The 27199-nt window shown below is 46.4% G+C and overlaps 2 protein-coding genes across 15 annotated transcripts in view; one reads left to right on the top strand and one right to left on the bottom strand.

The window, feature by feature from the left end:
- The first annotated feature begins 796 nt into the window (after positions 1–796).
- LOC146335644 (protein CutA homolog) lies at positions 797–20458 on the top strand. Of its 5 annotated transcripts, none has more exons than XM_084820745.1 (7): positions 797–2601; positions 4710–4858; positions 9169–9303; positions 12002–12061; positions 12188–12233; positions 16552–16601; positions 17936–20458. In XM_084820745.1, the coding sequence occupies exons 1-7, from the start codon at positions 2329–2331 to the stop codon at positions 18036–18038; spliced, it is 816 nt and encodes a 271-aa protein (XP_084676871.1). In that variant the 5' UTR covers positions 797–2328; the 3' UTR covers positions 18039–20458. The 5 variants fall into 5 exon arrangements, with proteins under 5 accessions (XP_084676871.1, XP_084676869.1, XP_084676870.1 ...); XM_084820743.1 differs by lacking the exon at positions 797–2601 and adding an exon at positions 2709–2880; XM_084820746.1 differs by lacking the exon at positions 797–2601 and adding an exon at positions 2919–3669.
- A 2789-nt stretch (positions 20459–23247) lies between these two features.
- PHF19 (PHD finger protein 19) overlaps positions 23248–27199 on the bottom strand; it is a 40313-nt gene continuing 36361 nt past the window's right edge. For 3 of the 10 annotated variants that reach the window (XM_084820739.1, XM_084820740.1, XM_084820742.1), the window contains one exon: positions 24784–25979. In XM_084820739.1, the coding sequence (XP_084676865.1) occupies positions 25625–25979 (355 nt within the window). In that variant the 3' untranslated portion in view covers positions 24784–25624. Of the gene's footprint in view, positions 24680–24779; positions 25980–27199 lie in introns of those variants that run through there. The other 7 variants (XM_084820732.1, XM_084820733.1, XM_084820736.1 and 4 more) reach the window with 5 other exon arrangements.

Consider the following 27199-nt stretch of genomic DNA (forward strand, 5'->3'; position numbering starts at 1 on the left):
AGAGGTGCACAAAATTATGCATGGTGTGGAGAAAGTGGAGAGGGGGACATTTTTCTCCCACTCTCGCAATACTAGAACCCGGGGTCATCCCATGAAGCTGATTGGTGGGAGATTTGGGGCAGATAAAAGGAAGTGCTTCTTCACACAGCGCAGAGATAAATTATGGAACTCGCTACCACAGGGTGTAGTGATGGCCACCAATTTGGATGGCTTTAAAAGAGGGTTGGACAAATTCCTGGAAGAGAAGGTTATCAATGGCTACTGGTCCTGATGGCTGTGTGCTACCTCCAGCACAAGAGGTAGTGAGCCTATGTACCCCAGTTGCTGGGGAAGATGGGCGGGAGGGTGCTGTTGCGCTCATGCCCTGATTGTGGGTTCCTGGTCGACACCTGGTTGGCCACGGTGTGAACAAAATGCTGGACTAGATGGACCCTGGGTCCAATCCAACAGGGTTCTTCTTATGTACTTATTTTCTTAAGAAGTGTTTGAAGCTGACCACAGTGGAAGAGTGTTTCAGACAGTACACTAAGTAACAACATAAAGAAATAGCCATATTTAAGTCGCATATAAATCTTAAAATAAACGAAATAAAGAATGACGTTGAAGGCCAGAGGGTGTGGTTTCGAGCCCACACACATATGCACACACACACACACACACCCTTTCTTAATTCAGCACTGGCCCCATGCACAGCAGATTACATACAAAATATGCCTTGATGCAAAGTTTGAGTACAATCAAGCTGAATCACCTATCACTATTTCTTATAATATTACAATATGTTTCATTTACACAGCACTTTAAGTCTTTATTGAGTATTTGCCTGCACAGTAACTCTGAGAGCTAGACTGCAATTATTCCCAGTTTACAGCTGGGAAAACCCAAGCCAAGAGGTGGCTGCTAGCCTTTGTTTCTAAAAATTCTGGCTTGATGTCTTTGACTTTCCCCACAGGAATTCTTTTTTGGGGCGGGGGGCGGTTCTGATATTTTAGTTGGCTTAAATCAATGTATTACCCGAAGATTAATTTTGTATATATATTTTTTTTGTATGGCCAATATGGCTACCTTTGCTTTCTCAACATAAGGTAGCAGATCAATACAAAATATAAGAGAAAGGGTTAGCCAATACAGTAAAAACAACAACAACACTCATAATAATTTTTAAAGAAGAGAAAAAGAAAGAGAATTTAACAACGAATTCCCAAGGCATCATTTGCAAACAGATCAAGCCAGTAACAATCATAACAACTTTTCATTAGAGAACAAAAAATGGGAAGAGATGTAATTAGCCAATGAAGGAATGATTACAGGTTTATTACAGAACATAAAAAATATAACCAGCATAAGGCAGCATATCATAGAGTTGAAAGGTACCCTGAAGGCAATGTAGTCCAGCCTAGTACAACGCAGGATGAAACTGCAACAACTTCGACAAATGGCCACCCAGGTCAATACAAAATGTAAAAGAAAAGGTTAACCAACATAATAACACAAGGAAACAATAATCTTTGAAGAGGAAGAAAGGACGGGTAACCTCTTGAAAGAGATGGATCCAATAACACAAAACTTTTCCATTATAGAAGGAAACTGAAATGAGAGATGCAAATCACAATAACAAAAAAAGATTATAAAATTATCAGTGATCAAGAAGGACAAAATAAACTATATATTTGGAAGCACGAGCCTGGTTTTTCCATCACGAGTCTGAAACCAGAACCAAACTCCCACAGACAGAACCAAACCCCCTCACCCAGACCCATGATTTTAGTGGCCGAACAAGCAAAACCACTCACAGGGATGGCATAACTTTGCTACAGAGTTAGCAATACAATATTAGAAGGTAAATCTGGACCTACTGGTAGATCTCTGGATGATTTGCAGTGGCTTAGATTTCTGATTCGCGATTGACAAGAGCAGCAACTAAATTACTCCGCACTCCAAATTCGACGGCTGTAATAAGAACATAAGGAGATCCGTGCTGGATCAGACCAGGGTGCTGCAAACTGTGGCTGGGCAACTCCAAGGGCGCTGGTTGCACACCCTTCTTAAGAACATCAGAAGAGCCCTGCTGGATCAGACCCAGGGTCCATCTAGTCCAGCATTCTGTTCACATATAACACTAACCCATGGTTTATTTAGCCCATGGTTTGTTATCCTACCCAGGGTTTGCCTGGCAGACTATCAGGCAAACTGTGGTTTTGTTGTCTCAATCCCTGGGTTGTTTGCTTTCCTTGAGAACGTCAGAAGAGCCCTGCTGGTTCAGACCCAGGGTCCATCGAGTCCGGCGTTCCGTTCACACATAACACTAACCCATGGTTTATTTAGCCCATGGTTTGTTACCTACCCAGGGTTTGCCTGGCAGACTATCAGGCAAACTGTGGTTTTGTGGTCTCCATCCCTGGGTTGTTTGCTTTCCTCGAGAACGTCAGAAGAGCCCCGCTGGTTCAGACCCAGGGTCCATCGAGTCCGGCGTTCCGTTCACACAGTGGCCGGCCAGCTGTGCGCAGGGAGCCCACCAGCAGGACAGGCGTGCCTCAGCACCCTCCCGCCCATGTTCCCCAGCAACTGCTGCGCACAGGCATCCTGCCTCTGCCGCTGGAGGTAGCGCGACACAGCCCCGACGGGGAAAGCTTGCGGTGGCCAGGAGCGGGCGTGGGCGTGGAAGGCCGACTGGGGGGTCCCGTCGGTTCCGGCACGCAGGACAAATTGGCCCAGCCTGGCCCAGCGGCGGCGGGCGGCGGGCCGGGGCATGGCAGCGGGCTGGGCCGCGCCGCGGTGCCAGGCGCGCCTCGCCTCGCCTCGCCTCGCCTCGCCTCGCCTCGCCTCGCCGCGCTCGCTCGCTCGCTCGCTCGCCCGGGCCGCCTGACCGCGCTGCTGCTGGTGAGTCTCGCGCCCGCTGCGAAGCCGCGGAGGAGGGCGGGGGCGCGGGGCGGCCGGGCCGCGGCGGAGCTCTGTCGCCGGGTCCTGCGCGGAAGCGCACGGCACCTCCGCGACGCTTCGCGCGCTCGCCCGCGTTCGGCGGTGGCCGTCTCGCGTCGGAGAGAAGCCGTGACGGCCCCCTCGGGGAGGAGCGGGGCCCACGCTTGAGGAGGACGCTGACCCGCAGCGGCGTGCCTCCCTTCCTCGGCGCATTTGGCCGGCGTCGGGCGGAGCGACGTCGTGAAAATGCGTAGGATCGCGGAACCCTGGAACGGCAGGGTCGGGAGGGGCCCGCAAGACCGTCGCGTCCAACCCCCTGCTCCACGCAGGGCCCCGAGGCAGGGCATCCCCGACAGCCGGCCGCTTCTTGCCGGTGCGATGGACTCTCTGCCTGCCAAATTGCAACCCTGAGTGCTCACTGGGGGGACAGATCCTGGAGCTGAAGCTCCAATATTTTGGCCACCTAATGCGGAGAGGAAACTCCCTGGAAAAGACCCTGATGCTGGGAAGGACTGAAGGCAAAAGGAGAAGGGGACGGCGGAGGATGAGATGGCTGGATAGCATCACCGATGCAATGAATATGGACTTGAGCACACTCCGGGAGAGAGCGCAGGACAGGAAGGCCTGGCGTGCTCTGGTCCACGGGGTCACGGAGAGTCGGACACGACTGAACAACAACAACAACAACAACAACTCATGCTGTTTTACAGCACAATCCTATGCAGATCTACTCCAAAGAAGCCCCTTGGAGTTCAGTGAGAGTTTCCAGCTGCAGTTATTTATCCGTTCGTTCATTACGTCGTTTCTATACCGCCCAATAGCCAAAGCTGTCTGGACGGTTCACAAAAATTAATCCTATACATACTTCCTTCCTTCCTTCAAAGTAACTTCCACTGAACCCAGTGGGGCTTCCTTCTGAGCCTTCATACTCCCAGGGCCATTTCCTGGGAGTAAGCCCCATCAAACTCAATAGAGCTTGCTTCTATAGAAGTGCACCCTACATCACGATTTGACGTTTGTGGTGTTGCGAAGGCTAGCCGTTGTATCAACAATAAACACATTTCATGTGGCAGGCCATAGCTCAGTGGCAGAGCAGATGTTTTGTGTGCAGAAAGTCCCAGGTTCCAAATCCCCAGCAGATCCAGGTAGGGCTGGGAAAGAATCCTCTCTGAAACCCTAGAGAGCTGCTACCAGTGAGTGTAGACAAGTCTTCCCCAACTGGGTGCCCTCCAGGTGTTTTGGACTACAACTCCCATAATCCACAGCCAACAGTGGAGGATTTGTGGTCCAACCCATTGGGAGGGCACCCAGTTGGGGAAGGGAGATCTAGAGGGGTACTTTGTCCACTGTCTGCCTGGTGTTCGGTCTGCTGTCCATGTGATAATTGTCAATGGACAACTCCCAAGTCCATACTGTCTCTTCTCTTTAAGCTGGACTCAGACTGGACAGCCCTTCAGTTTGCTAAAGACACACAGCCACCCTAATAGTATCAATTTGCAGAACTGTATTGGTTTTATGGCTGCTGTTTTTGTGCTTTTATCTTTGTTTGATTGCATTTTAGTATTATTGGGGATCAAAGGAATACAGGACATTCCCTGATATTGAGCAAGGCCATTCACACCATAATAGGTCCCAGCCTTGTTAAGCAGTCATATCTATTACGCACACACTCATATGCACACACTTTCTCTTTTTCTTCTAGCCTGGAATATTTTAATAGCCTGTGTTTACATCACCGAGGTCCAGAGGACTTTTCCACCTAATTTCACTGATTTCACCCCTCCTTCTAGGCCATGAATTTATCTTTGCTAATGTATCCGGTGCTGAGAACAATTGGGCAACAGCTACACTCGGCAGTTACCGGCAGCTACATCTCTGGAACCCATTCCGTTGCTCTCGTCAACTGCCCCAATGAACAAACCGCACGAGATATTGCAAGGTAGAGTGACTGACGTGTTCTCGCCTCAAGTGCCCAATGAATAATTGAAATATGTGTTTGCTGAATCACCGGATGGCTTTTTCATGCTGTAGTTATGTGGTGGCTGAGAACATTCTACTCTTTTCCCAGAGAGCGAGAAATCAGAGGAGGGAAGTGGACTTACCTGGAGCCAAAACTTAGTCTGCCTTACACAGAGTCTAGCGGAATGTTATTATTTTGCCTGGCAGTGGTTCAACAGGGTGTCCAGCAGATGTCTTTCCCAGAACCTAAGATCCTTTTGTCTGGAGACACCAGGAACTGAACCTCTGGGACTTGCTTCTAATTCTTCACACATTCAAGCTGATCTTTGCAGTCATAAGAATTAGAATCTTACTTTCCAAAGGAAAAGAAAGCTCAGATTCTCTCTTTGTTGAAGCTGTGACTTCTGTGGTCTGATAGTTGAATCTGCATTTTATAAGATTCAACTATCAGGCCACACACATCTTATCTGTAACCTATCAAGCCCTGTCAAGGGGTGGGGGGACCTTTGAAGCTTCATAGAACTTAGAGTAGAGGGAATTCTGTATGTCCAAAGTGTAGCATGATGGAGTTCTGCCCGACTCTTAGCTCTGAGCTTGAATGGCCTGTCTTGTCTCAAACACTGCATCTCTGTCAATGAAAGAAATGTTTACTGAGAACACCGAGTTCCCTGGGGCACCTCTTTATAAACAAAGCTGCTCCTGCCTCCCATCTACACACACACATTCTGTGGGTTAGAAAGGAAGTCTATTTCAACCAGAAAATACACGCCCAGGCAGTTTGCTAAAAGCCACATTTTGAGCAACCTAAAATGTGGGCAACTATGTGTAGAAAGCAGTGGTGTAGTGGAACCAGGACTCGGGGTTGAAGAGCTAGGACTTTTTGATCCACAGGGATGATGGCATCATCCGCCATTCCCTATTCCTTCTGAGCTTAGCTACAATCCTCACAGTAGCTAAGGGGAGAAATGTCCCCCCACACACACACACACAGCAACAATATATTGTTGTGATGCAATGCAAAATAATTTCGCATTGCAAAATTTTGCATCCTCTTGCAATGCAAAATATTTGGTTTTGAACGAGCATTTAAGATCTCAGTGCCAAAGCTCCCTCCGCCAGCTCCTGGGTTCCTGCAGGGAGGGGGCAAGACAGTCTCTGAGGCTGGCTCCTGGATAGCCTTGAAGCATTTCATCCCCCGCACCCTGTCTCCGCTGAGCTGCTTCTAACTCTGTCTCCGAATCTGAAGCAGAGCCCGAAACCAAAGCAAAGGGCCTGGGCTCCATCTTGACAGTGCCCCTCTGCCCCACCAGCTGCTTTGCTCAAACTTGCAAGCTCTTGCTCCTGCCACCCACAACCCAGAGAGGAGAGGCAGTGTTGCAGGTCGCCCTGAAAATGAGATTTGGAAGGCCATTCTCAGGCAAGGGCCTGGGGGGGGGGGGAGTTTAAATCTCAAGACCGTCAGCTAGTCTCAGATTACTACCTTTAATTCTTCCATCAGAGAGGTTTGCAGCAGTGTTATTTCTAAAACACTGTTTAAAAAACAACAAGAAACCATGTGTCCTGGTAGATATTATGTAAGATCCCCCCCCCCATGTTTTCCCAGTGGAAAAATGGGCAGGGGGACCCAATTAAAAAAAAACCCACTCATTTCCCCCAAATATATATTTACACACCCTTTTACTGCTAGGCCATAACATTGGGCCCTGTCTAGGAATCAGATCATTGACTTTTAAGAGCTGGCCTTACAGTGCCCCAACCCTGGAAGAGAGGAGAAGCAGCTTGGGAGGGATTTTGGTGGAAATACGGGTAGTGGGAAAGAGTTATGCCCCATTGCAACCGTCATGCTCCTTCACTCAAATTCACACACACACACACACCACACGCACACTCACTTTTGGTCTGAAAGATTTAGGGCACAATCCTATGCGTGTTTAGACAGAGAAAAGGCCTTGCTGGCTGTGGAATGCTGGGAGCTGTAGGCCTTTTCTCTGTCTAAACACGCATAGGATTGTGCCCTTAAATTGGAAGACTGTAAGTCTGAGGGCAAGAACTGTCTAATTATTAATCGTTGGAAGCTGCTGTGAGAGCCTTTTGTGGCTGAAGAGCAGGGTAAAAATACTGTAAATAAATAATAAAAACCACTGGTAGGAAGTTACACACATTGGCAGTTAATATTTACTCCTCTGTTAAATGAATCACCCTGCACTTAGAAAAGTAACGTGTCAGGAGGAAGGCTAAGCCCCACCCATCTGTCTGACATGCTAGATTTCCACATGCAGGGAGCTCTTCTGTTCTTTTCTTTTCTTTGGCAAAGGACCATTCACCTGCAGCTGGAAGTGGTACATCCAGTAAAAGCTCTACCACTCGATTCTGCTGAAAGGATAATGCATAGCTCTTATCCTTGCTCTGCCACTTGATTCTGCTGAATGGATAACGCAGTTCCCTTATCCTTGCTTCAGCTGATCACCGGAACATGTGTGGGAAGGGAGCCCTTTCATATGGAAGGTATTTCTCCCTAACCTTGCAATCTGAGGCATACCTATCTAGGAGTGAGCCCCAGTGCACAGAATGAGATTTACTTCTGAGTAAACATCATCCTGATCACCATTATTTCAATTTATATTCTGCCTATAAACAAAACACTCTAGGTGGCGTACAAAGCTTTAAAAACAATTTTAAAAGACACCCAGCAATGATCTCGTCTGATCTCGGAAGCTAAGCAGGGTCAGCCCTGGTTAGTACTTGGATGGGAGACTGCCTGGGAGTCAGGCTTCCTGCACTGAGCAGGGGGTTGGACTCGATGGTCTCGTAGGCCCCTTCCAACCCTATGATTCTATGAAAAACAATACACCATAAAAGCAGTATATAACAATCAACAAAGAAGAACGGGAGTTCTAAAAAGGAAAGGCCTGCCGGAATAAAGGAGTCTTTAATTCCCGCTTAAAAACATTCAAAGAGGTCAGTAGGCACATTTCAACCGGCAAGACATTCCACAACTGAGGGGCAAGAAAGGAAAAGGTCCTCTTGCATGTGGCTGCTAATCTCACATTAGGTTGAATGTGCATGGGCTTGTGATGCACCAGTCTTAATGTTTTGTTGACTGTCAGTTTCACACTGGATATTTAGAAGTATGCTTTTCCCAGCGTTTGGGGGCAGAGGGTTACCCCTTTCCAGCAAGAGCTCAGCAGCCTGGTTGTGGCTACTGCGCTATACGCCACTGGACGTGCAATGTAAAGCATGCTGGTTTTTACTCACCAGGCATCCCAGGATGTGGAGTTATACCAAGAGTCTTAGCAGCAAGTATGCTGTCGGTCATCTGACTGAAAGCAGTCGAAAATAAAACGCCCGAGAACTATAAATAGATGTCGAGAGCCGACCTCAGTGGGTGGCTGCAGTGCAAAAGGCACATTCCATGCTAGGGATTATCAAGAAAGGACTGCAGATAAGACGGCCAGGATCCATAAAGCCGTTATATAAATCTGTGGCGCAGCTGCGCAACTACATTTGAAATACCGTGTGCGTTTCTGGCCACCTGTCAGGAATGCCCTTGTTGCCTTCTGAATCCTCCAATAGCCAGAATCAACACTCAGACAAAAAGGGCTGCTTTCCAAGGCTTTAATTCCATTCAGCCTAATGAAGCTTACAGATGATCATTGCCTGAGACTCAGGGGAAATGCAAAGGAACAGCCTACCAGGGGTTTCTAAGAGTTAGGATGTCAGTTGGTCTCCGTTTGGGGGAAAGCGCGGCAACTCTCTGAACTTAAGGAGTAGGAGGGGAATGTCTCCCCCTCTCCTGTGGGGCCTCAGGGTGCAGCTGTTGACATCGAGCCAAGTGGGCTGAGTGCCTAAGCTCAGCTCCCGCAACCTCTCACTTGTGTCTGCGCCTGCGCCTTGCGTCTAAAAGCTCAAGTTGTCCCTCCCTTTCCATGCCAGGGTCACTGTCGCTCCCAGGAATGTGAGCGGGGGGGGGCTCCCCCTCCAGCTGCGCCTCTGAAATCTGAGAGAGTTCCTCTCCCACAGATTGTATCTCCTCCTCAGAATCAGAGCAGCTTTGGGACTCTATGGGCTCAGATCCAACCCTGACATCACCCCATCTTGAAAAGACAGTACAGAACTGGGAAAGGTGCAGGAAAGGGCAAATCAAATGCTCAGGGGCTGGAGCCTTCCCCTATGGTAGAAAACAATAATGTTTGGTAGGGTGGCCACGTGTCCTCTGTTACAGAGGACGACCCTCTGTTTGAAGAGCTATCATAGGATGGTCCTCTGTTTGAAGGTGTCTTCTGTTTGAAGGGCTGTCCAGTCCAGGTCCAATTTAAAGATAAAGAATGCTGGGAAAGGAGAGCAGCTGGAAGGGGCCTTGAAACTGCCCATCCACAGTTACCACTTGGAAAGGAGACTGAGCACAGGTCACTCTTCCCCACTATGGTGAGGAATATTGTATTTCTATGACCCAGTTTGATAAGCAATGATAGTAATTGTTACAGAATGTGCACCTATACATACATTAGCCCATGGAAATCTATGTCCTCGTTTTTGGCATTGTATTTCACCTTTTTCAGCAATGAGGAAGAGACCGCCCCAGACCAAGGCCCCGTCTACATGAGCCATTTATTCCAGGGCCACTGCGATTTGAGGTCCTTTGGGACATATGACACAGTCACCACTTCGCAGCCTAACCGCAGTTTTCACCTGGAAAATGCAGATTTCCAAAGATACATTTTGCTGTGATGTTTTTGGTTTGCTGCGCGTTTCCCGTGGTTGCGAGCTGTCTATCCCTTCCCTGAACCAACTTCACATTGTGTGGTAGGAGGGCCTAGTGCTTGTGTCACTCAGTGATGCCCCATCACTCCTCCCTGTTCCTCCATGGCTGCACAGCTGCAGAGGCATGGGGAACCATGCCCCTTTCTTCAACCACACTTTCGCACACCTTCGCAGCTTCGTATCTTCGCAATGGCTGCTTTGGAGTCAGTGGCCAAGGGCCGGGGAGTCTCGGGGGAGCAGAAGGTCCAGGACCAACTTTGCTCCAGCCACCGTTTTGGAATGATGGGTAGGCACGTACCTCTGAAGGGCACACGCCTTGGTGTACTATCGCAAGAGTCTCGGGCTTGAGAACTGCCAAATGAGACACAGACAGACACCAACGAACCCCTAAACTATAAAACAGCCACTCAAACCCAAAGTGTCACACCCCACCCTCATGTGTCTGCACAGCTGTGCATTTATATATAATGGTGGTAAAAAAAGAAAAGGCAAAAAAAAAAAGGCAGCAGACCTGCCACAATTTACTTCGCTTCAGCAGCTGCTTGTCAGCATGCAGTAGATTTCCCCACTGGAGAAGGCTGCAGTAAAATGTGCGTGTATTGCAGCAGAAGCTAATTTGCAGCTGCAGTGCTGTGCATTTATGATGGAGTGAAGGTTGGATGCCGTGTAGATGGCCCCCAAGATTTAACTGCTAGAGATCCCAGGGCAGGATGGGGTGTTAAAGCCTGAAAAACTGACAATGCTAGCAAGTCATGCTCACAACAAGTCAAACTAACAACAATTTAATTGCAGCATTACCAAAAGGCAAATACAGGGACCATATAGTTTATCCAGAAATAAGGATTAGCCCTGACCATAAGGGATAACTGGAACTCAACGACTGGAATTCTGCATTTGTACTGTGCAACTGTTGAATACTTGCCACCAGGACTATATTTTCAGTTTAAACTCCCTCATTGTACAGGAATTTTCTCTGCAAATTGGACAGTCTACATCTCAACTTGTTACGTGTTGTGAATAAGAGCTAGGCATTTTCCATCTTGCAAATATTGAATTCTCCTGCCTTGTTTTGTCAGAGTTTTCTCTTTTCCACTGAGGAGGTCACATTTTTTGACCTTGGATTAATAGCTACCGTGGAATGGATCACGTTGCTTTAACAATAAATCACAGAACACTGCAAAGAGCAAGCCAAACGAAATGCCGGAAGAAAATTCCAAAGTATTGAAGACATAACGCCCTCTGGGCATGCACGGAGAGCTGCTAGACCAAACTATGATTCGGGGGAAGGGAGCAGTGCAGAATGGGGAAACTTATTTCAGCATCTTGAGAATTTCTGTTTCTGGGTGACTTGATTCAACAAGTTCTTTACTAGTATAACAGCACATGCCTTTCCTATCAAAGGGGCATCCTCTCTGGAAAACCTCATCAAAGGAGAGTTTCAGGCAATCTCTTAACAACCCATTCAAATGGCAATGACTTCATCAGATGGAAGCTTTCTTCCTGTTGAGAGCGATCCCTCTTAGGACATGAAAAATGCCATTCTGTTGTAGTAGCAATATAGAGGGTCAGACTAAGTAGCCTCATGCAGACTCAAGCTTGATGTTCTTGCTGAGCTCTGTCTCTCCTGAATATATTCTTGTAAGCTGACAAGACGCAGGAATGTCTTATCTTGTCAGCAAGGCTGAGGTCAGAGCGGTATATCATGTTCTCTGCTAATCATGGCTACCCTATAACCCATTTCTTGTGTTATAAACAATTGTGCTAGGAGAGGAAATGCTGAATACTGCAAACCCACACGGAAAGGGGTGGGGGAGATTTTGCCTATGTGTCACAATATCTATAAAAAAAATTTGCTGATGTAAATCGGGGCTTTTGGCACTTTGGGAGTTATCCCGGCCATAAAGATCGCGCGTTAAATAAAGAAAAACTCTTTTTCCTTCATTCCGTGGTCTCTCTGACTCTGATTTCTACAACACCGCCATGAGCCATTCAATGACAAAAGCCTGAGCCAACCAGGCAATCTTATCCTAACCACAATCATCTCTTGCCTAACACCGTCAGTTTCAATCCTGGGTCTTCCTGGGGGAATTCTTGCTAAAATGTTCACAGCTATAAGGTATCTATTCTATCTTGGGTGGTATATAAATGTAACAAATGAGTGAGAGAGAGAGAGAGAGAGAGAGAGTTTAGTGTCTCTCACTGTAGTATTTAATCCTCTGGCATTTAAACAACAGCAACAAAGAACCGATTGTAAAAGAAAACCAAGGAACTGAAGTTAAGCTCTGTAGCACACGGCAAAGCACATTCCTCACTCTAGTACAAGGAGGTTTACATGCTAATGAACCTTCTCTGCTTTATTTAGGGCAATTATGGAGAGAAAATTGGCAGCTTGTGTGAATATCCTCCCTAAGTCCTCAACCATGTGAGTCAAGAACCAAATCCATTTGCCCATTCCAGAAGAATCCTCTGTGAGATCAATTATCCCCATGGATGCTGTCATTTCTTCTGTTCCTTTTAAAGCAGACTTTCTTCTTGGCTTTCAATGTAGGTATGTTTGGAAAGGGGAGATCGAGGAAGCTACAGAAATACTTCTGGTAAGTGTGAGAGAATCTTATGATGGTCTCTAGATTGGTCAAGCCAAGGTTTTTGCTATCTGGAGCAAAAGCAAAATAAAATTTGGCTCTCGGCCCCTTTGGGTCTTATATAGTGAGAAGCAAACAAAACAGAAAGACATGAGCTGATGAAGATTCAAAAGGCCTGAATGCTGTATCTCTCCCATTAATGTTTCATCTCATCCATCGCTTCTTTCCTGACTCCCCTTGAGAACTAACCATGGTCTGAAGACACATGCTGAAGCTAAGCAGGTCTGGGTCTGGTCAGTGCTTGGAGGGGAGACCACCTGGGAACCACATGAAGCCACCTTGAGTTCCACAGTGGAAGAAAGGTGGGGTATCAGTGTAATGAATACATAAATATTCATTAATTTTTGTGAACCACCCAGAGAGCTTCAGCTATTGGGCGGTATAGAAATGAAATGAATAAAATAAATAGATAGATAGATAGATAGATAGATAGATAGATAGTCCTTTAGGGCTGGCTCCAAATGACAAGGATCATTTCAAAGCTGTTTCGAGAGAGATTGTTGTGATTTGTCAATTTTCAATAAAACCCAAGAGGAGTTCTGCTGGATCAGGGCGAAATTCTGTTCCCGCAGTGGCCAACCAGATACCTCTGGGAAGCCCACCAGCAGGACATGATTGAAGTAGCCCCCCACAGATGAGTCCCACTCATCTTCCCCAGCAACTGGTAGTGAGGCATGCTGAATCTGGTCCTGGAGGTTATATCCATCATGACTAGTAGTCATTGATAGCCTTCCGCTCCATGAATTTGCCTGTTACCCTTTTAAAGCCATCCAGGTGATGGCCATCCTACCTCCTGTGGTAAATACCAGCAGAAGCTGGAGGCTCCAGTGTCATTGGGGTGGTGAATCCGCTCCGGATTTCAGTCAGAACCAGTCAGAACTCTAAAGCATAGCTTTGGAACTCTAAAGGGTAGAGTTCGAGTTTGGAACGCCAAAGGATTTAGAACTCTAGAGGATGGTTCCTTTAGAGTGATTGACTGAAACCTGAAGCAGATTTACCACTCCACTGACATCAGACAGAGGCACCAGCCTCCACTGGAAAATGCATCATCTGTAGTGATTCCATAAGTGAAGCATGTGTCGGGTGTCGGCCTTGCTGGTAAGGATGTCAGAGAATTCCGCCACGGATCCCAGGGAGGCCGAATTCCAGTGTATTTGGCCCCCGGAATCTGTGGCGGAACGAAGCAACCTCCACCCCATGAAATGGGCCCGGAATGGAGCCTACCTTGTGTCGGCCGTCCAATGCTCTGCGAATGGCGGCCGCATCTGCAGCCGCCATTCGCATTCCGTCGAATGGCTGTGATAGGCTACGTAAGTATTTACATAGCCTATCACGGCTAACGCAGGGACGCCATTTGTGTCCCTGCGGAGGCCGTGATATGCTACGTAAATATATACGTAGCCTATCACGGCAATAGGCAGGAACGCAAATGGCAGCCACCGCAGCCACCGCCATTTGCGTCCCAGTCTTTTGCCGTGATAGGCTACGTATATATTTACGTAGCCTATCACGGCAAAAGTTGTTGCTGTTGTTGTTCAGTCGTGTCTGACTCTTCGTGACCCCCTGGACCATAGCACGCCAGGCCTTCCTGTCCTGCGCTCTCTCCCGGAGCGTGCTCAAGTTCATATTCATTGCATCGGTGATGCTATCTAGCCATCTCATCCTCTGCCGTCCCCTTCTCCTTTTGCCTTCAGTCTTTCCCAGCATCAGGGTCTTTTCCAGAGAGTTTTCACATTAGGTGGCCAAAATATTTGAGCTTCAGCTTCAGTATCTGTCCTTCCAATGAGCACTCAGGGTTGATTTCCTTTAGGATTGACTGATTTGACCTCCTTGCAGTCCAGGGGACTCGTACGAGTCTTCTCCAGCACCACAGTTCGAAAGCATCAATTCTTCAGCGTTCAGCCTTCCTTATAGTCCAGCTTTCACAGCCATACATTACTACTGGGAAAACCATAGCTTTGATTAGACGGACCTTTGTCGGCAAGGTGATGTCTCTGCTTCTTACTATGCTGTCTAGGTTTGCCACAGCTTTCCTCCCAAGGAGCAAGCGTCTTTTAATTTCATGGCTACAGTCACTGTCTGTGGTGATCTTGGAGCCCAAGAAAGTAAAATCTGTCACTGCTTCCATTTCTTCCCCTTCTATATGCCAGGAAGTGATGCGGCCAGATGCCATGATCTTAGTTTTTTTAATGTTGAGTTTCAAACCAGCTTTTGCACTCTCCTCTTTCACCCTCAACAAGAGGCTCTTTAGATCCTCTTCACTTTCTGCCATTAGGGTGGTATCTTCTGCATATCGGAGGTTGTTGATAATTCTCCCGGCAATCTTAATTCTGACCTGTGATTCATCCAACCCGGCGTTTCTCATGATGTACTCTGCATATAAGTTAAATAAGCAGGGTGACAATATGCAGCCTTGTCGTACTCCTTTCCCAATTTTGAACCACTCGGTTGTTCCATGTCTGGTTCTTCCTGTTGCTTCTTGACCCTCGTACAGGTTTCTCAGGAGACAGGTAAGGTGGTCTGGTACTCCCATCACTTTAAGAATTTGCCACAGTTTGTTGTGATCCACACAATCAAAGGCTTTAGTGTAGTCAATGAAGCAGAAATAGACGTTTTTCTGGAATTCTCTTGCTTTCTCCATGATCCAGCGAATGTTGGCGATTTGATCTCTAGTTCCTCTGCCTCTTTGAAACCCAACTTGTACTTCTGATAGTTCTCGGTTCGCATACTGCTGAAGCCTAGCTTGTAGGATTTTGAGCATCACCTTGCTGGCATGTGAAATGATCGCAATTGTGCGGTAGTTTGAACACTCTTTGGCCTTGCCCTTCTTTGGAATTGGAATGTAAACTGACCTTTTCCAGTCTTGTGGCCACTGTTGAGTGTTCCAGATTTGTTAGCATATTGAATGCAGCACTTTAACAGCATCATCTTTTAGGATTATAAATAGCTCAGCTGGAATACTGTCATCTCCGCTAGCTTTGTTGTTACTAATGCTTCCTAAGGCCCACTTGACTTCACTCTCGAGGATGTCCGGCTCAAGTTCAGTGAGCGCACTATCATGGCTCTCAGGGACATTAAGATCTTTCCTGTATAGTTTTTCTGTGTATTCTTTCCACCTCTTCTTAATCTCATCTGCTTCTGTTAGGTCCCTGCCTTCTTTGTCCTTTATCATGCCTGTCTTTGCACAAAACGTTCCCTTGAGATCTCCAATTTTCTTGAAGAGATCTCTAGTCTTTCCCATTCTGTTGTTTTCCTCGATTTCTTTGCATTGTTCATTTAAGAAGGCCTTCTTGTCTCTCCTTGCTATTCTCTGGAACTCTGCGCAAATGGCAGCCGCTACGCCATTTGTGCCCCTGTCTTTTGCCGTGATAGGCTACGTATCACAGCAAAAGACAGGGGCGCAAATGGCATAGCGGCCGCCATTTGCGCCCCTGTCTTTTGCCGTGATAGGTTATGCAAATATATACGTAGCCTATCACGGCAAAAGACAGGGACATAAATGGTGGTGGCTACGGCGGCTGCCATTTGCATCCCTGCACAGCTCAGCGGCCCGATGTCCGGCTGTGGGCGGCCCCGGCTGGTGGCTCCGCGGAGTTGCCGCGGAGTGGAGCCGGCCAGGGAGAATTTCGGGGGGAGGAATGGAGTGCCTCTCCCCACCACGAATGACCCCACGCAGAACGAGGTAAGGGATTCGTACATCCCTACTTGCTGGGGCCTGTGGGCCATGTTTGAGGAGACCAGAGTGACATTGAAATATGCAGGATTATGAACTTGGCAAGGTTTCGGAATTCAAAGTCATTCTTTAAAAATTCGCAAAGGACACAGGCACATTTATAGTATGTTGGGATTTTAAGACAAGCAAGTCTCTTAAATATCAGCTGGCCAAATTTAATGGGGGTTTCCAAATGAATGTATGGAATTCGCTACAGGTGATGTACCTGCCACAGGATATAGGATGGCACTAACGTGGATGACTGTAAAAGGGCATTAGGCAAATTCATGGAGGAGAAGGCTATCAGTGGCTACTAGTCATGATGGCTCTATGCTACCTCCAGTACTAGCCTTCCTGTATACCTGTTGCTGGGAGTGGGAGGATGCTACTGCAATTACGTCCTGCTGGTTGGCTTCCCAGAAGCATCTTCTTGGCCACTGTGAGCAGCAGGAAGCTGGACTAGAGAGACTTTCAGTCTAATCCAGCACAGCTCTTCTTAAAGAATTACCATTATACTAAAGCAATTCCTAATCCTTGTACTTACTGTTCCCATTGCAGCTGGTGAAAACAAGGACATCCAAAATCAAGGAATTGTCAGACTATATCAGGTGAGATTCCTCTAGTCAGTGGCTCAGCAACAACTTAGACAGAAGAATCACTCCCAAAGAGTTGCTTGCAGCCATGAGGGCTAGAAACATAGCTTTTTTTCAAAAACAAAAACAGTAATCCTCAGGATGCCACATCCTGTAGCAGGGCCCAGTCCCCCAATCCTCTGTAGAAGGGACTTTGAGGATGTAATCCTATGCATGTTTAGACAGAGAAAAGGCCTACAACTCCCAGCATTCTCCAGTTGTAGGCCTTTTCTCTGTCTAAACATGGAGACGATTGCAACCTAAAGGAATGAATGGAAAATCAGTGGCTTCCTCATCACCAATGATTTCTTTTTTTAAACCCTGTTGCCATCTATGTATATTTGTGAACTGCCAGAAATGTGTATATTGAATAAGAACAGTTATTTTTAGGTTTGGGGGGTTTTATCGATTCACAATGAACATTTTCCTTAAGTGGAAGGAGACAGAAGAAGTAGATAAGAACTCCCTAAAGTCACTCTAGGGAAAGTACTTTAAGCCCCTTGCCTACCGTCATAGTAATTTTAGGGCGCAACCCTATTTAGGCAGAAAAAAAAGTTCTACATGTCCCAACATGCCCCAGCTAGCATTGCTGGCTGGGGCATGCTGGGAATTGTGGGACTTTTTTCTGTCTAAACCTGCATAGGGTTGTGCCCTTAGGGTAGTATTTTCCCTCATCAGGATGGCTTAGCCATGATAAGGTTGGCACTAATATTGAAAAATCGAGTTAATATAGGGGGGACACTTGTGTGGGCTGGAGTTTGAGTGGAGTGTGGAGCACTTTTTTTTTTCCAGAAGAGCAGGCATCAACGCATCTTCTTTTTAACTGAAAATGTTTGTGATCTCAAAACAAAAAAAACCCCACCCTCATACCTTAAGCAGAAGCCATTGTGTGACAAATTAGAAAGCCTTTTTTTTAAGGTTCTTTGGTGAAGCAAACCAGTGCTTCAAGTCAGGTTGTACATCCACTGCCCTGAACCCCACCCCCCCACCCCCTTTTTGGCCCTCTCTGCCAGAAACCCAATCCCACATTTCCCTGGCACAGTTGGCTGGAATACACAACGCTCCATCCCTAGTTTATAACCTTCCGTCCCTTTGAAATTTTCGTGCTCCTGAAATGTTGTTTCTTTTGGCCTGGTTTCTGTAGAACATGTCACACTGGTTCAGTCTGCCGTGCCTTGCTGGTGATGTCACCATCCCCCCCCCCCACCTCCCCAAATCCTTCTACAGTGTGATTAGTACATCCCTTCTAGCTGTGGAAATCCCACTTTGGCTTCAGCAGGTGTACATGGTCTGTATGTTTCCTTCCTCAGATCCGCCCATCCTTTTGAGATCCCAGAACTGATCAGCCTGCTCATTGACCAGGGAAACCCAGCCTATCTGAAATGGATGGAGGAGAACATCCCCTATGATTAAGCCACCACAATCTGGAAGGTGCTTCTGGCTAGCCTTTCCTGTGGGCAGCCAGGCAGCTGCTTCGGCATGATGGTCCTTCTCTGTTTGCACAGACATGGGCAAGGAGAACAGGCAACTGAGCACAGCTCTCCTTGTCATCCAGAGTTGTATCTGAAAGTAGAATCCTGCTCTGGGGAAAACTGGACCTTTGATGCAATTCTCTCAGGCTCAGCATTCACTGTAATGTGTTGTATGTGTGTGATTCCCCCAAGAAAAGTAGCCAAAGGAGAAGCACATTTTGACATTTTTCTGCTTACATTCTCATCTGCCTGCATGGTTGCCTCTCTACCTTTCTCTTGATATCCCAGAAACAAAGGGGATTGAGGTTAAGGAACTCTGGGGGTCAGGGACTCACAAATCTGTGTGTGTGCGTTTCATATATCAATTTGAATTAACCATCCAAATTCCAAAGTATATTCAGGTAGGGATGCATGGATTGTATAAAATCCGTTCCGTCTGTGTTTTGCGGGTTGTCAGCGGCCTTTCATTCCATTGTCCGCCCATCGATGGATTTTTTTAGTTTCTGAATGTATGCAAATTTGCATGGGCAAAAATCTGCAAATCCTCACAAAATGCATGACTCTCCCCAAAATGCGAATGTTCACGTGTTCGTCTATGGGGGGAAATGCACATTTTTGGCCAGGGTTTTTTGTGTGTGCATATTTTTCTACAACAAAATTTGTGCAAAATTCCCAAAGGTTAGAAAAACAGTCCAAGGCCACCGAATCTGCCAGACAGGGGAAAAGCTGGTCCCCTGAGGAATCCATGTGTCAGATTAATACAAATCTGAACTCATTTGGTTCTGTTGTGGATTTCTTCGACATCCCTATATTTCGGGGATGCTTCAGCCATCTGCCTTCTGTACCAAGCTGGGCAAGTCACAGATTCCAGCGTAACTTATGCAAATAGAGCAATTTTGTGTATTCCCTCTCATTTTGCAGAATGCGTTCTGCAATTCTTTATTATTTTTCCAAATTGGGGAGGAGCGAGGAGCTATGCAAGGTGCTGAAGCTCCACCCTGCACTAGAAATCTTATTCAGCCATTCCCTCCAGTTGTTGCCCACATACTTTCAAGTAAATCTGCAAAATCATGAGGACTAGAAACATTTTTTAAAGCTAAAGCATCTCAGGAAGTTGAATTCTGCATCCAAGACCTCATTCTGTGCTCTTTATTTCTGAGCTCCTGCAGGATCATACATACACAGAGAGCCCTGTTACTGCGCTTGGCCTCATGCGGGGTAAAAGAAACAAGCAAACACACTGAGCATTTTTACACAAGGCTTTTATTGCATGCTCATGATTGGTCACTCACGGAAGCTTGCAGGTCCTTCACATGCCTTCATCCCCCTCCAGGGCGACTCCCACACTTTCTGACCTTTATCCCAGCTTTTAAAAGATCAAGGATAATGCAGTAATAAATGTTAATCCACTTTCATGGCCCTGCGAAATTGCACAGTTCTCCTATAACACAGCACCATTGAGCAGCTGTCTAATGAAACATGTAGAACTTGGAGACAAAAGAATCCTGGAGAAAAAAAACGTGTAAGGAGCCAATCTTAGTCCCGCAAAGAATCCGGAAACAGAAGCCCCGGTAAGTTGCGGGATAAAAAGCCTGGCGTGGAGAAGCCCATTTTCTTTTTTCACCCCTATGTATAAAAGGAGCATCTATTGAACCACAGTGTTTGCCTTTTCTGTGTTCTTTGAGGCTGCAATCCTCTACATACTTATTTGCAAGCAGGTCCCATTGAACTCACTTCTGAGTAGACATCTGTAGGATTGCACTGTCAATCTTTCATTCTGGCTTCTCCCAAGTAAAAGTATATTATAAAAACAAACATAGATTCTCCCCTCTTTCTCTCTCTCTGAAAAACTGCTCACTCCCAGTTCTATTTCCCTAGAGGTAAATGGATTGTGCCCTTGCAAATTGAACAGGTTGGTGCAAATAAAGGCTTCCATCACGCTCCAAATTGGCAATATAGAGCATCTGACTGCATGATCAATTTAAGAGCATGGAAAGTGCCTCTTTAATCTCCTCTCAGTCCATTAAGTGATAACGCTCCGATAACATCTGAAAATGGAGTCTGCCACTCGCCTCAAAGTTACAACAACAAAGAAGCTATCAGAAATTACAAGGATACCAAGGTGGGATGGGCTGCGGGAGGAGAATTAAGCTGTTTCTTTTTCTCCTGAAATGCAATTGTCATTTTTGTTCAAAAATTGTAAACATGGTGGGAGGGAGGAATTGTTTCATTTTTCTCGCAGCTCATTCTAATAAACCTGCCTGTGTTTTTGGCGGGGGTGGGGGCGGGGTAGTCGTGGTGAATTTCAGTGCAGGGCACTGCTGGCGGATGAATAAAGAGTTAACTGCTCCCTTGCTACCCACCTTCTCCTTCTCCACCTTGCAAATTTGTTTTATTTATTAAATGCATTTATATCCTGCCTGTTTAAAAAACAAAGCTCAAAGACTAACAGTGCTATCTATTGTATAGATGTCTACTCAGAAGTAAGCACCACTGAATTCAATAGGACTTACACCCCAGGTAAGAATGTGTATAGGATAACACCCCAAAACTAACTGAGCAGAACAAATATCTCCCTGCCTACTGGTACCATTAACGGGCAAACACACGTTTACCAAAATCCATATAGTGTAACACCTTTATTAGGACAATTCAGAGAGATCACCAAAAAATATACAAGGATTCAAGGTCTCCCTATCTCTTCATAAAGGAAGATGCCAGGAAAAGGTGTGGGGGCCAACTAGCTGTTGGGATGACTGCATTGTCAGACTCAGAAGATGATGTGGAGAAGAAGGGGTTGCAGACGTTCAAATTAAGCTCCACTAGGTGATGTAATTGGTTTCTGGTTGAAGTCCCCCGAGGACCACTGGGAAGGAAAAAATCTCGGAGAATGATAGATCCTTTTTTTAAAATCTAAAATCCAGCCCTTAACTCAAAGCTGTCTCCACAAACCAAGGAACCTGTTTGGTTCACCCTGGCTGGATAAAGTTTTGCGCGAACAGCTGGATTTTATGTTTTCAAAAATGGAAGATCTACAATGTGATAAATGTGTGTTTGTGGTTAACGGTACCAGTAGGCAGACAGATTGCAGAAACTTGCCTCCTTTGGGGGATCTTTAAGCTAGTATCAGAAAAGTATTGCACTATATGGATTTTGGGATTTTTCTTACGGCCAACACGGCTGCCTTTGTCTTTTGTACTTTTCCCAAACTAGCATCTCAGTAACACCGCCTAAAATACAGTTGAAAGATTGCCTTTGTTCATGGGAATAGGCAACAGCTCCCCCACCTCTAACCCAGAATTTACCCCCTCCGTGGTTGGATCTGTCAACCTCCCACTCTGCACCCCTTTAATGGTGGCCCAGGTCCACTGCCTCCGTCAATCACTTCACTTTGTCTCCTGTGGCAGAGTTGCCTCCTCCGTCTGAACAACACAAATGCTTTGGCGAAGTTTTAAAAAAGACTTCTTTTTTTTTTTTAATAATTGTACATCTGACATATTAATTACAACCTGGACACAACAAACAAAGAACAAAAAGGTCAGTTGTTAAAAAGCAGCAACACAAGAGACTGTGAAATATATATATATATATATATGAATGAAGGTGCACAGAAGCATTAGAAAGATGAATCTGAACCAATGCAAAAATATATCCCTCTGGGGGAGAAGATACATTTTTAGGATCCCACTCACTCTTGCCCCACCCCATCCCACCATTTCTCTCACGAGAGCAAATACGTCCGCTCTGTTGTGGGTCCAGGAATTACACTGTGCAACAGGAATCTGCAAATACAATCACATTCAAACAGCTTTGCAAGCTCCCTGTTCTAGGGACGGTTTGTTATTTTTATTGCCTTTAAAGAAAGTTACACAGGCACTCGTGAAAGGGAGAACGGGCACTTGGTCATTTAAAACATATAGGCCAGTCGTTGTGCATTTCAATGGCAGCAGTAAGACTAGGAGACTGAAGCAAAGCGTCACTTCATGGCCCCTTTTCAAACATTCGTCATAATCATGGTATCTTGGACAAAGTGCATATCAAACTCCAGCTTTCTGTCCGTTGTGGAAATATCCTAATTTGATATCCCCACTGAGTATCAAAGTCGTGTGAGAGCTTAAATTCTCAGCTCACTGACCTCATGTGAAACTGGTGAGGAAGCTTACTCCCAAAAGTGTATGCGTGTGCGTGTGGAAAATCAGGCCCAAAAGAGCAGTTAAAACCAGAGCCAGTTCCAGATTTGAGGAGGCCCCAAGCAAAGTGCCCCTTTTGTTAGACCACCGTCTCCCCAGTAGGCTTCTCCAAGCAGTGGCAGCAGTGCTCCGAGCGGTGATAGCTGGCTTTGTCTGGCTGCCATATTAATTTCCCATAATCCCTCCAAGCAATGTTAGACGGATCTGCCCAGTGCTGTGCAGATTCCTGGCGGGATGGAGCCGAGGGCTGCAGGAAGAACCTTTGCTACAGTGGAAACTGAAGGGAGCCATCACAGGACTTTGCTCTGTTTTTGTTATTATTGAAGTGACACTTTTCTCATGCATGCATTTTGATTTTTTTAAAACCAGCGAAGAGTGGTCCAGCGGCCAGATATGTATGTTATGAGGCACAGAACAAACCTTCCTCAGCAATCTGACTCTGTAACAGCATTAGCATCATGTAGAAGTTTGCAGTTATGGTGCACGTGCATCCAAGCATCACCGGAATAAGTCACACAGCGTTGAAAGGAACGCTGTGATGTGAAGGCTGTAAGCTGAAACACACTTCCTATGGCAGAAGACCCGCTGAACAAAGTGGGACTTCTTGCCAGTTGTATTGCACAGGGTGGAGATCTCTCTATTCCCCCCACCCTTTTCCTTACGACAAAAATCCAGGCACTTTGATCAAAATTTGGTAGGGTTCCTGGCACCAGATAAAAATGGCTTCAGGGGCCAGATCCAATCCACAGGCCAGTAGTTGGCCATCCCTGCTGTAGAGCATGCAACAGTAAAGAAATAAGGCACAGACCCTGTATAGCTTTTACCAAAATACTCAGTACTGAGGAGCAGTCTAAAGTTCTTGAGCAAACTTGTTTCGCTGAAAGCGTGTGAGTGGGGGAAGGTTTCATAACATCCAGAAAACTTTCTTTCTTTTCTTTCTTTCTTTCTTTCTTTCCCTCCCTCCCTCCCTTCCTTCCTTCCTTCTACTGCCACCAGTTCATGCTCATAGGAAGCTGGAATGATCATGCTCTCTGGTGCTGTTGGGCACCTTTAAAAAACAACAACCCACAAATCACCAGGGTGATGGTAGGAAACAATGCTCACTGCCCTTTCATTTGGCTACATGATGACATCTAGAGCCAAATCAGAGTGAAGGAAATTGTTCTGCCCCTTGCTCTGGCTTGACTTCATGATGACACCATGTGAGCCAATGAGATTTGGTTACATGATGATGTCTGCAGCCAAAGCAGAGTAAGAGCAATGTTTCCTGCTTTCACTCCAGTGACTTGATTTTAAAAAATGAAACACGTCTGCCGAGCAGTTTTTGCAGCCCTCTTCCCCAGAAAACTGAGTTGGAGCTTCAGCTTCACAGCTTGCGAACAGGATGGCAAAGTTGTCAGGGAGGGGCAAGAATTTCAGCACAACACTACCTAATACTGCTTTGTCTTCACTGATGAAAACATAGGCAAAATGACATGCATGTTTACCCCCTGCAGTCTCAGACAAAGAAGGAAAGTTGGTTGCATCACACTCAACCCAAATTCTCCTCCTCCTTCTCCCACTTGGATCTCTGCAGGACACTTATGCATGGGATGCTTCCTCAGCCAACAACCCCACCCCCCATAAAAACCTTTTTTGCCTCTTCCTCTCTCTCCACTTTCCTGTAGACCTGGCCTAACTCTTTCCCAGGGGATTGTCATATCGCAGGAACCTGCCAGAGCTAAAGTCTCAGGCCTTTGGATAGGCATGCAACAGAATGAAGCTGGTACAGTTGCGAGTATGAATTGGACCACTTCCAGATTGCTATAGGAAAAGGGAAATTACATTTTAGTGCTTCCCTTTGTTTTGTTTTATTTAATATCACTGCAAGTAGAAAACCAGCACAACAGGAAACAGACTGGGATTTTCCTCACCGACACACACTTGCAGCCTGAAGTGGTATAGTCCCCCCACCACATCAGGATTCTAGCAGCTCATTTTCCTGGATAGGTAGACTTCGCCTCATTTGCGCCATTGTCTCACAGGGTATGCAAAACTGGGCCCTCCCGGAAATGGCAGGTCAGCCACAGTTGTATTCACAGCAACCAAACATATCTGCAACATAATGGCCTAGGCCAGCCTCAGGGGTTCCTCACAGACCCCTAGATTCTCCTATCACCACTGACCAACCCTATAGCCTATTTATCCCTATATCCCACTAAGCACCCTCATCACAGCCAGGCACTGACAAGCTGTCAGGGAGTCTTTTATTTAAGGTCACTTCAGCACTACAAATTTAAACCCATTTAACTCTCAATCCTAGGGATTCTGGAACTGTAGCCCTGCGTGGGGCTACAACAGGCCTTCCCCAAAGAATTCTCCATTTCTTCTCAAACGAACCGATCCCAGAGCCCTGAAGAGGAAAATAATGGCTGGTGAACTGGTTTCAACCCAGTTTTGAAATGCATAGCACACAGATGTGTGGGTTCAAAATGACACTGCAGCCTAAAGTAGCTTCGTTTGGTTATGCATCATCATAGCAGCATTTTTAATACATATTCCTCAGAGGCTGGCAATGGCTTGAGGCGGTTTCTTTGAACACCATAATTGGTCACATTTACATAGCCCATTTCAAGTGCTCTGGTTGCTTTGGTAACAACCCGGTTAAGTTAGGCTAACGTTATTTGTATCCCACAATGCACAGCGGAGAGAGGCAGAGATAATGATGGCATGGCTGAGGCAAAACCTTACCCCTGGCCTTCCTCACGCCCATTGAGTCGCTGCAGCGACAGGCCTTCTTACACCAGCCCATATCAGCCTCCTTCCTACTCCCACCAAGAACAAAGGTCCTCTCTTTGGATGGTTTTGCCCACAACCCAGCCCATCCCATCCCACCCCATAACGGTGCCATGGATTTCCCTCTCTATCCCTCACCATACAAAAAAAGAGAGATTCCTCTGGAAGGAGCTGGTCAAGTCATTTTTTTTTCACACCTAGACAGCATTTGTTGTACTAGCGTAAAACACACATTCCCTCCTCCTCTTCCCCTATAACAAAAAAGCAGCGATAAAAGCAACAAGATTCCATTTCGGCGGTAGCTTCCAGCACAGATCGCCACTTCAATGAAGCCTCTCTGGGGCGCCTCACCAAAGCGTCCCCCTGCCCCACAGAGAGTGCCCTGGTGCTGGTGTATAGAGGACACACACGGTGCTGCTACCTGGAATAAGCATTAAGGAGACTCTCTCCAAGACAGTCATGGCCCAATACAGCTTCCCCATCCAATCACACGATTCTTTTGAGTCAATTCTCTCCCCTACTTCCTCTCTTAGGGCCCGACATCCCGGACAAACACGCAGCATCAGTAGGGCGTGGTGCCCTCCCATTCCACCAGGTACTCCAGCTTGCCCTCCGGGGTCACCCTACGAGCCAGTACTTGGTACTTTTCCCCACACACCATTCTGCCGGGAGCACCAAAATAGTTGCTGATGGACGACTTGAGGTGAGAGAGCGCAGAGTCGTCTTCACTCATGCTCTCAAAGGGGTGGCAGTCGATGGCGTTGTCTGGGCGATCCAGGCCACAGGCCGCCTCGCTGTCTTCTGAGGAGCAGCCGGGCACGATCCTCTGGGGGTGCTCGGAGCATTTCTGCTTTGCCTCGATCGCCGTGTAAGTTTTAGCTGACAGTTTCCGCTTCCGGCTGCCTACGTTCCTTCTGCTAGAAGATGGCGATAATAAAAATAATGCGAAGTTAGGTGTTTAGCCAACTGATCCATGAGGTGGCCCCATTAAAAATAATTCTGACTAAAAAGTGCCCCTGATTTGTGTGACACACAGACAAACAGGGCATCTCTACACCAGCCTAAAATCCTGTATTTAAAATGGGGCTTTCTGCTTCCGTTTTAAATGCAGGATCACGACGACTCCCTTTTTCACGTGCTTCCTTCTCCCCCACCCCCTTTCCCTTCCTTCTTCCAGTATCTGAGTCTTCCATATCTTTCATTTATCTCGCTCCTCTTCTTGCCGCTTTTCCCCTTTTCATGGAGGAAACTGAAGTGGAACACAACAGGGTAATTCCATAGCTCATTATCTGCAATCTATTTCAAAACAGAACAAAGGGCATTTAGTGCAGGAGACACCTTGGAGGTTCACAGCGTCATGTAAAGAGCCTGCAAACGTCCGTGAAGGCGTAATCTCAATCGCAGAATAAAAGCCCCATGTGAAGAAGCCCAAACACTGTGTGTATGTGCTGTATTAAAAGCAGCCAAACAGCACGGCAAACTTGTATTCTCAGAACTGTAAGTTCTGAGTAACAGCTACATCAGCTTTTCAAAAATGGGGGATCAACCATTATCTGCTTCTTTGAGTGAAAACCGAAAGCATCCTGGTAGAGCCCGAGTTGAATATCTGCAAACCTTCCTTCCCTGCATGTCAGACCATGCAAACATCATAACCTCAACACCAAGTCAGCCTTTTCTCTTCTCCTCCTCCTCCTCCTCCTCTCCTCCCTGCAACCAACCAACCAACCTGCTTTTTGTAGCATCTTGCCTGATGAAGAAATCTACAGATCTAGAGAGTTTGTACATTTGTTATGACCTTTGAGTTGGCCTATTACAGGTATTACACTAATATGGGTTGTTAAATACTAAGTAATCACATATGAAAAATGTGACGGAAGAAACAGAAATTAAGGGTTAGATCTATTTCTATGTAGTCCTTGAGTTTTCTTCTAAAAACAACTCGCGTACATATATGAGACTCCCTGGAATTATTCCACCCTGAATGTTCTTTAAAACTGTCACCTTGGTTCAGTGTTTCTTTCAAATCCCAGGTGTGCTACTTAGGAAGGAGGAAGCCCAAACATTCAACTAAACAGTGTAATAAACTGATACATAAGCAATGCGATGCACATGACACAGCGCTCCAAACCACAATAAA

Source organism: Heloderma suspectum, chromosome 14 (genome assembly GCF_057233095.1).
Source record: "Heloderma suspectum isolate Gila_16-S chromosome 14, 16-S_ref, whole genome shotgun sequence".
In the NCBI taxonomy this organism is placed as follows: Eukaryota; Metazoa; Chordata; class Lepidosauria; order Squamata; family Helodermatidae; genus Heloderma; species Heloderma suspectum.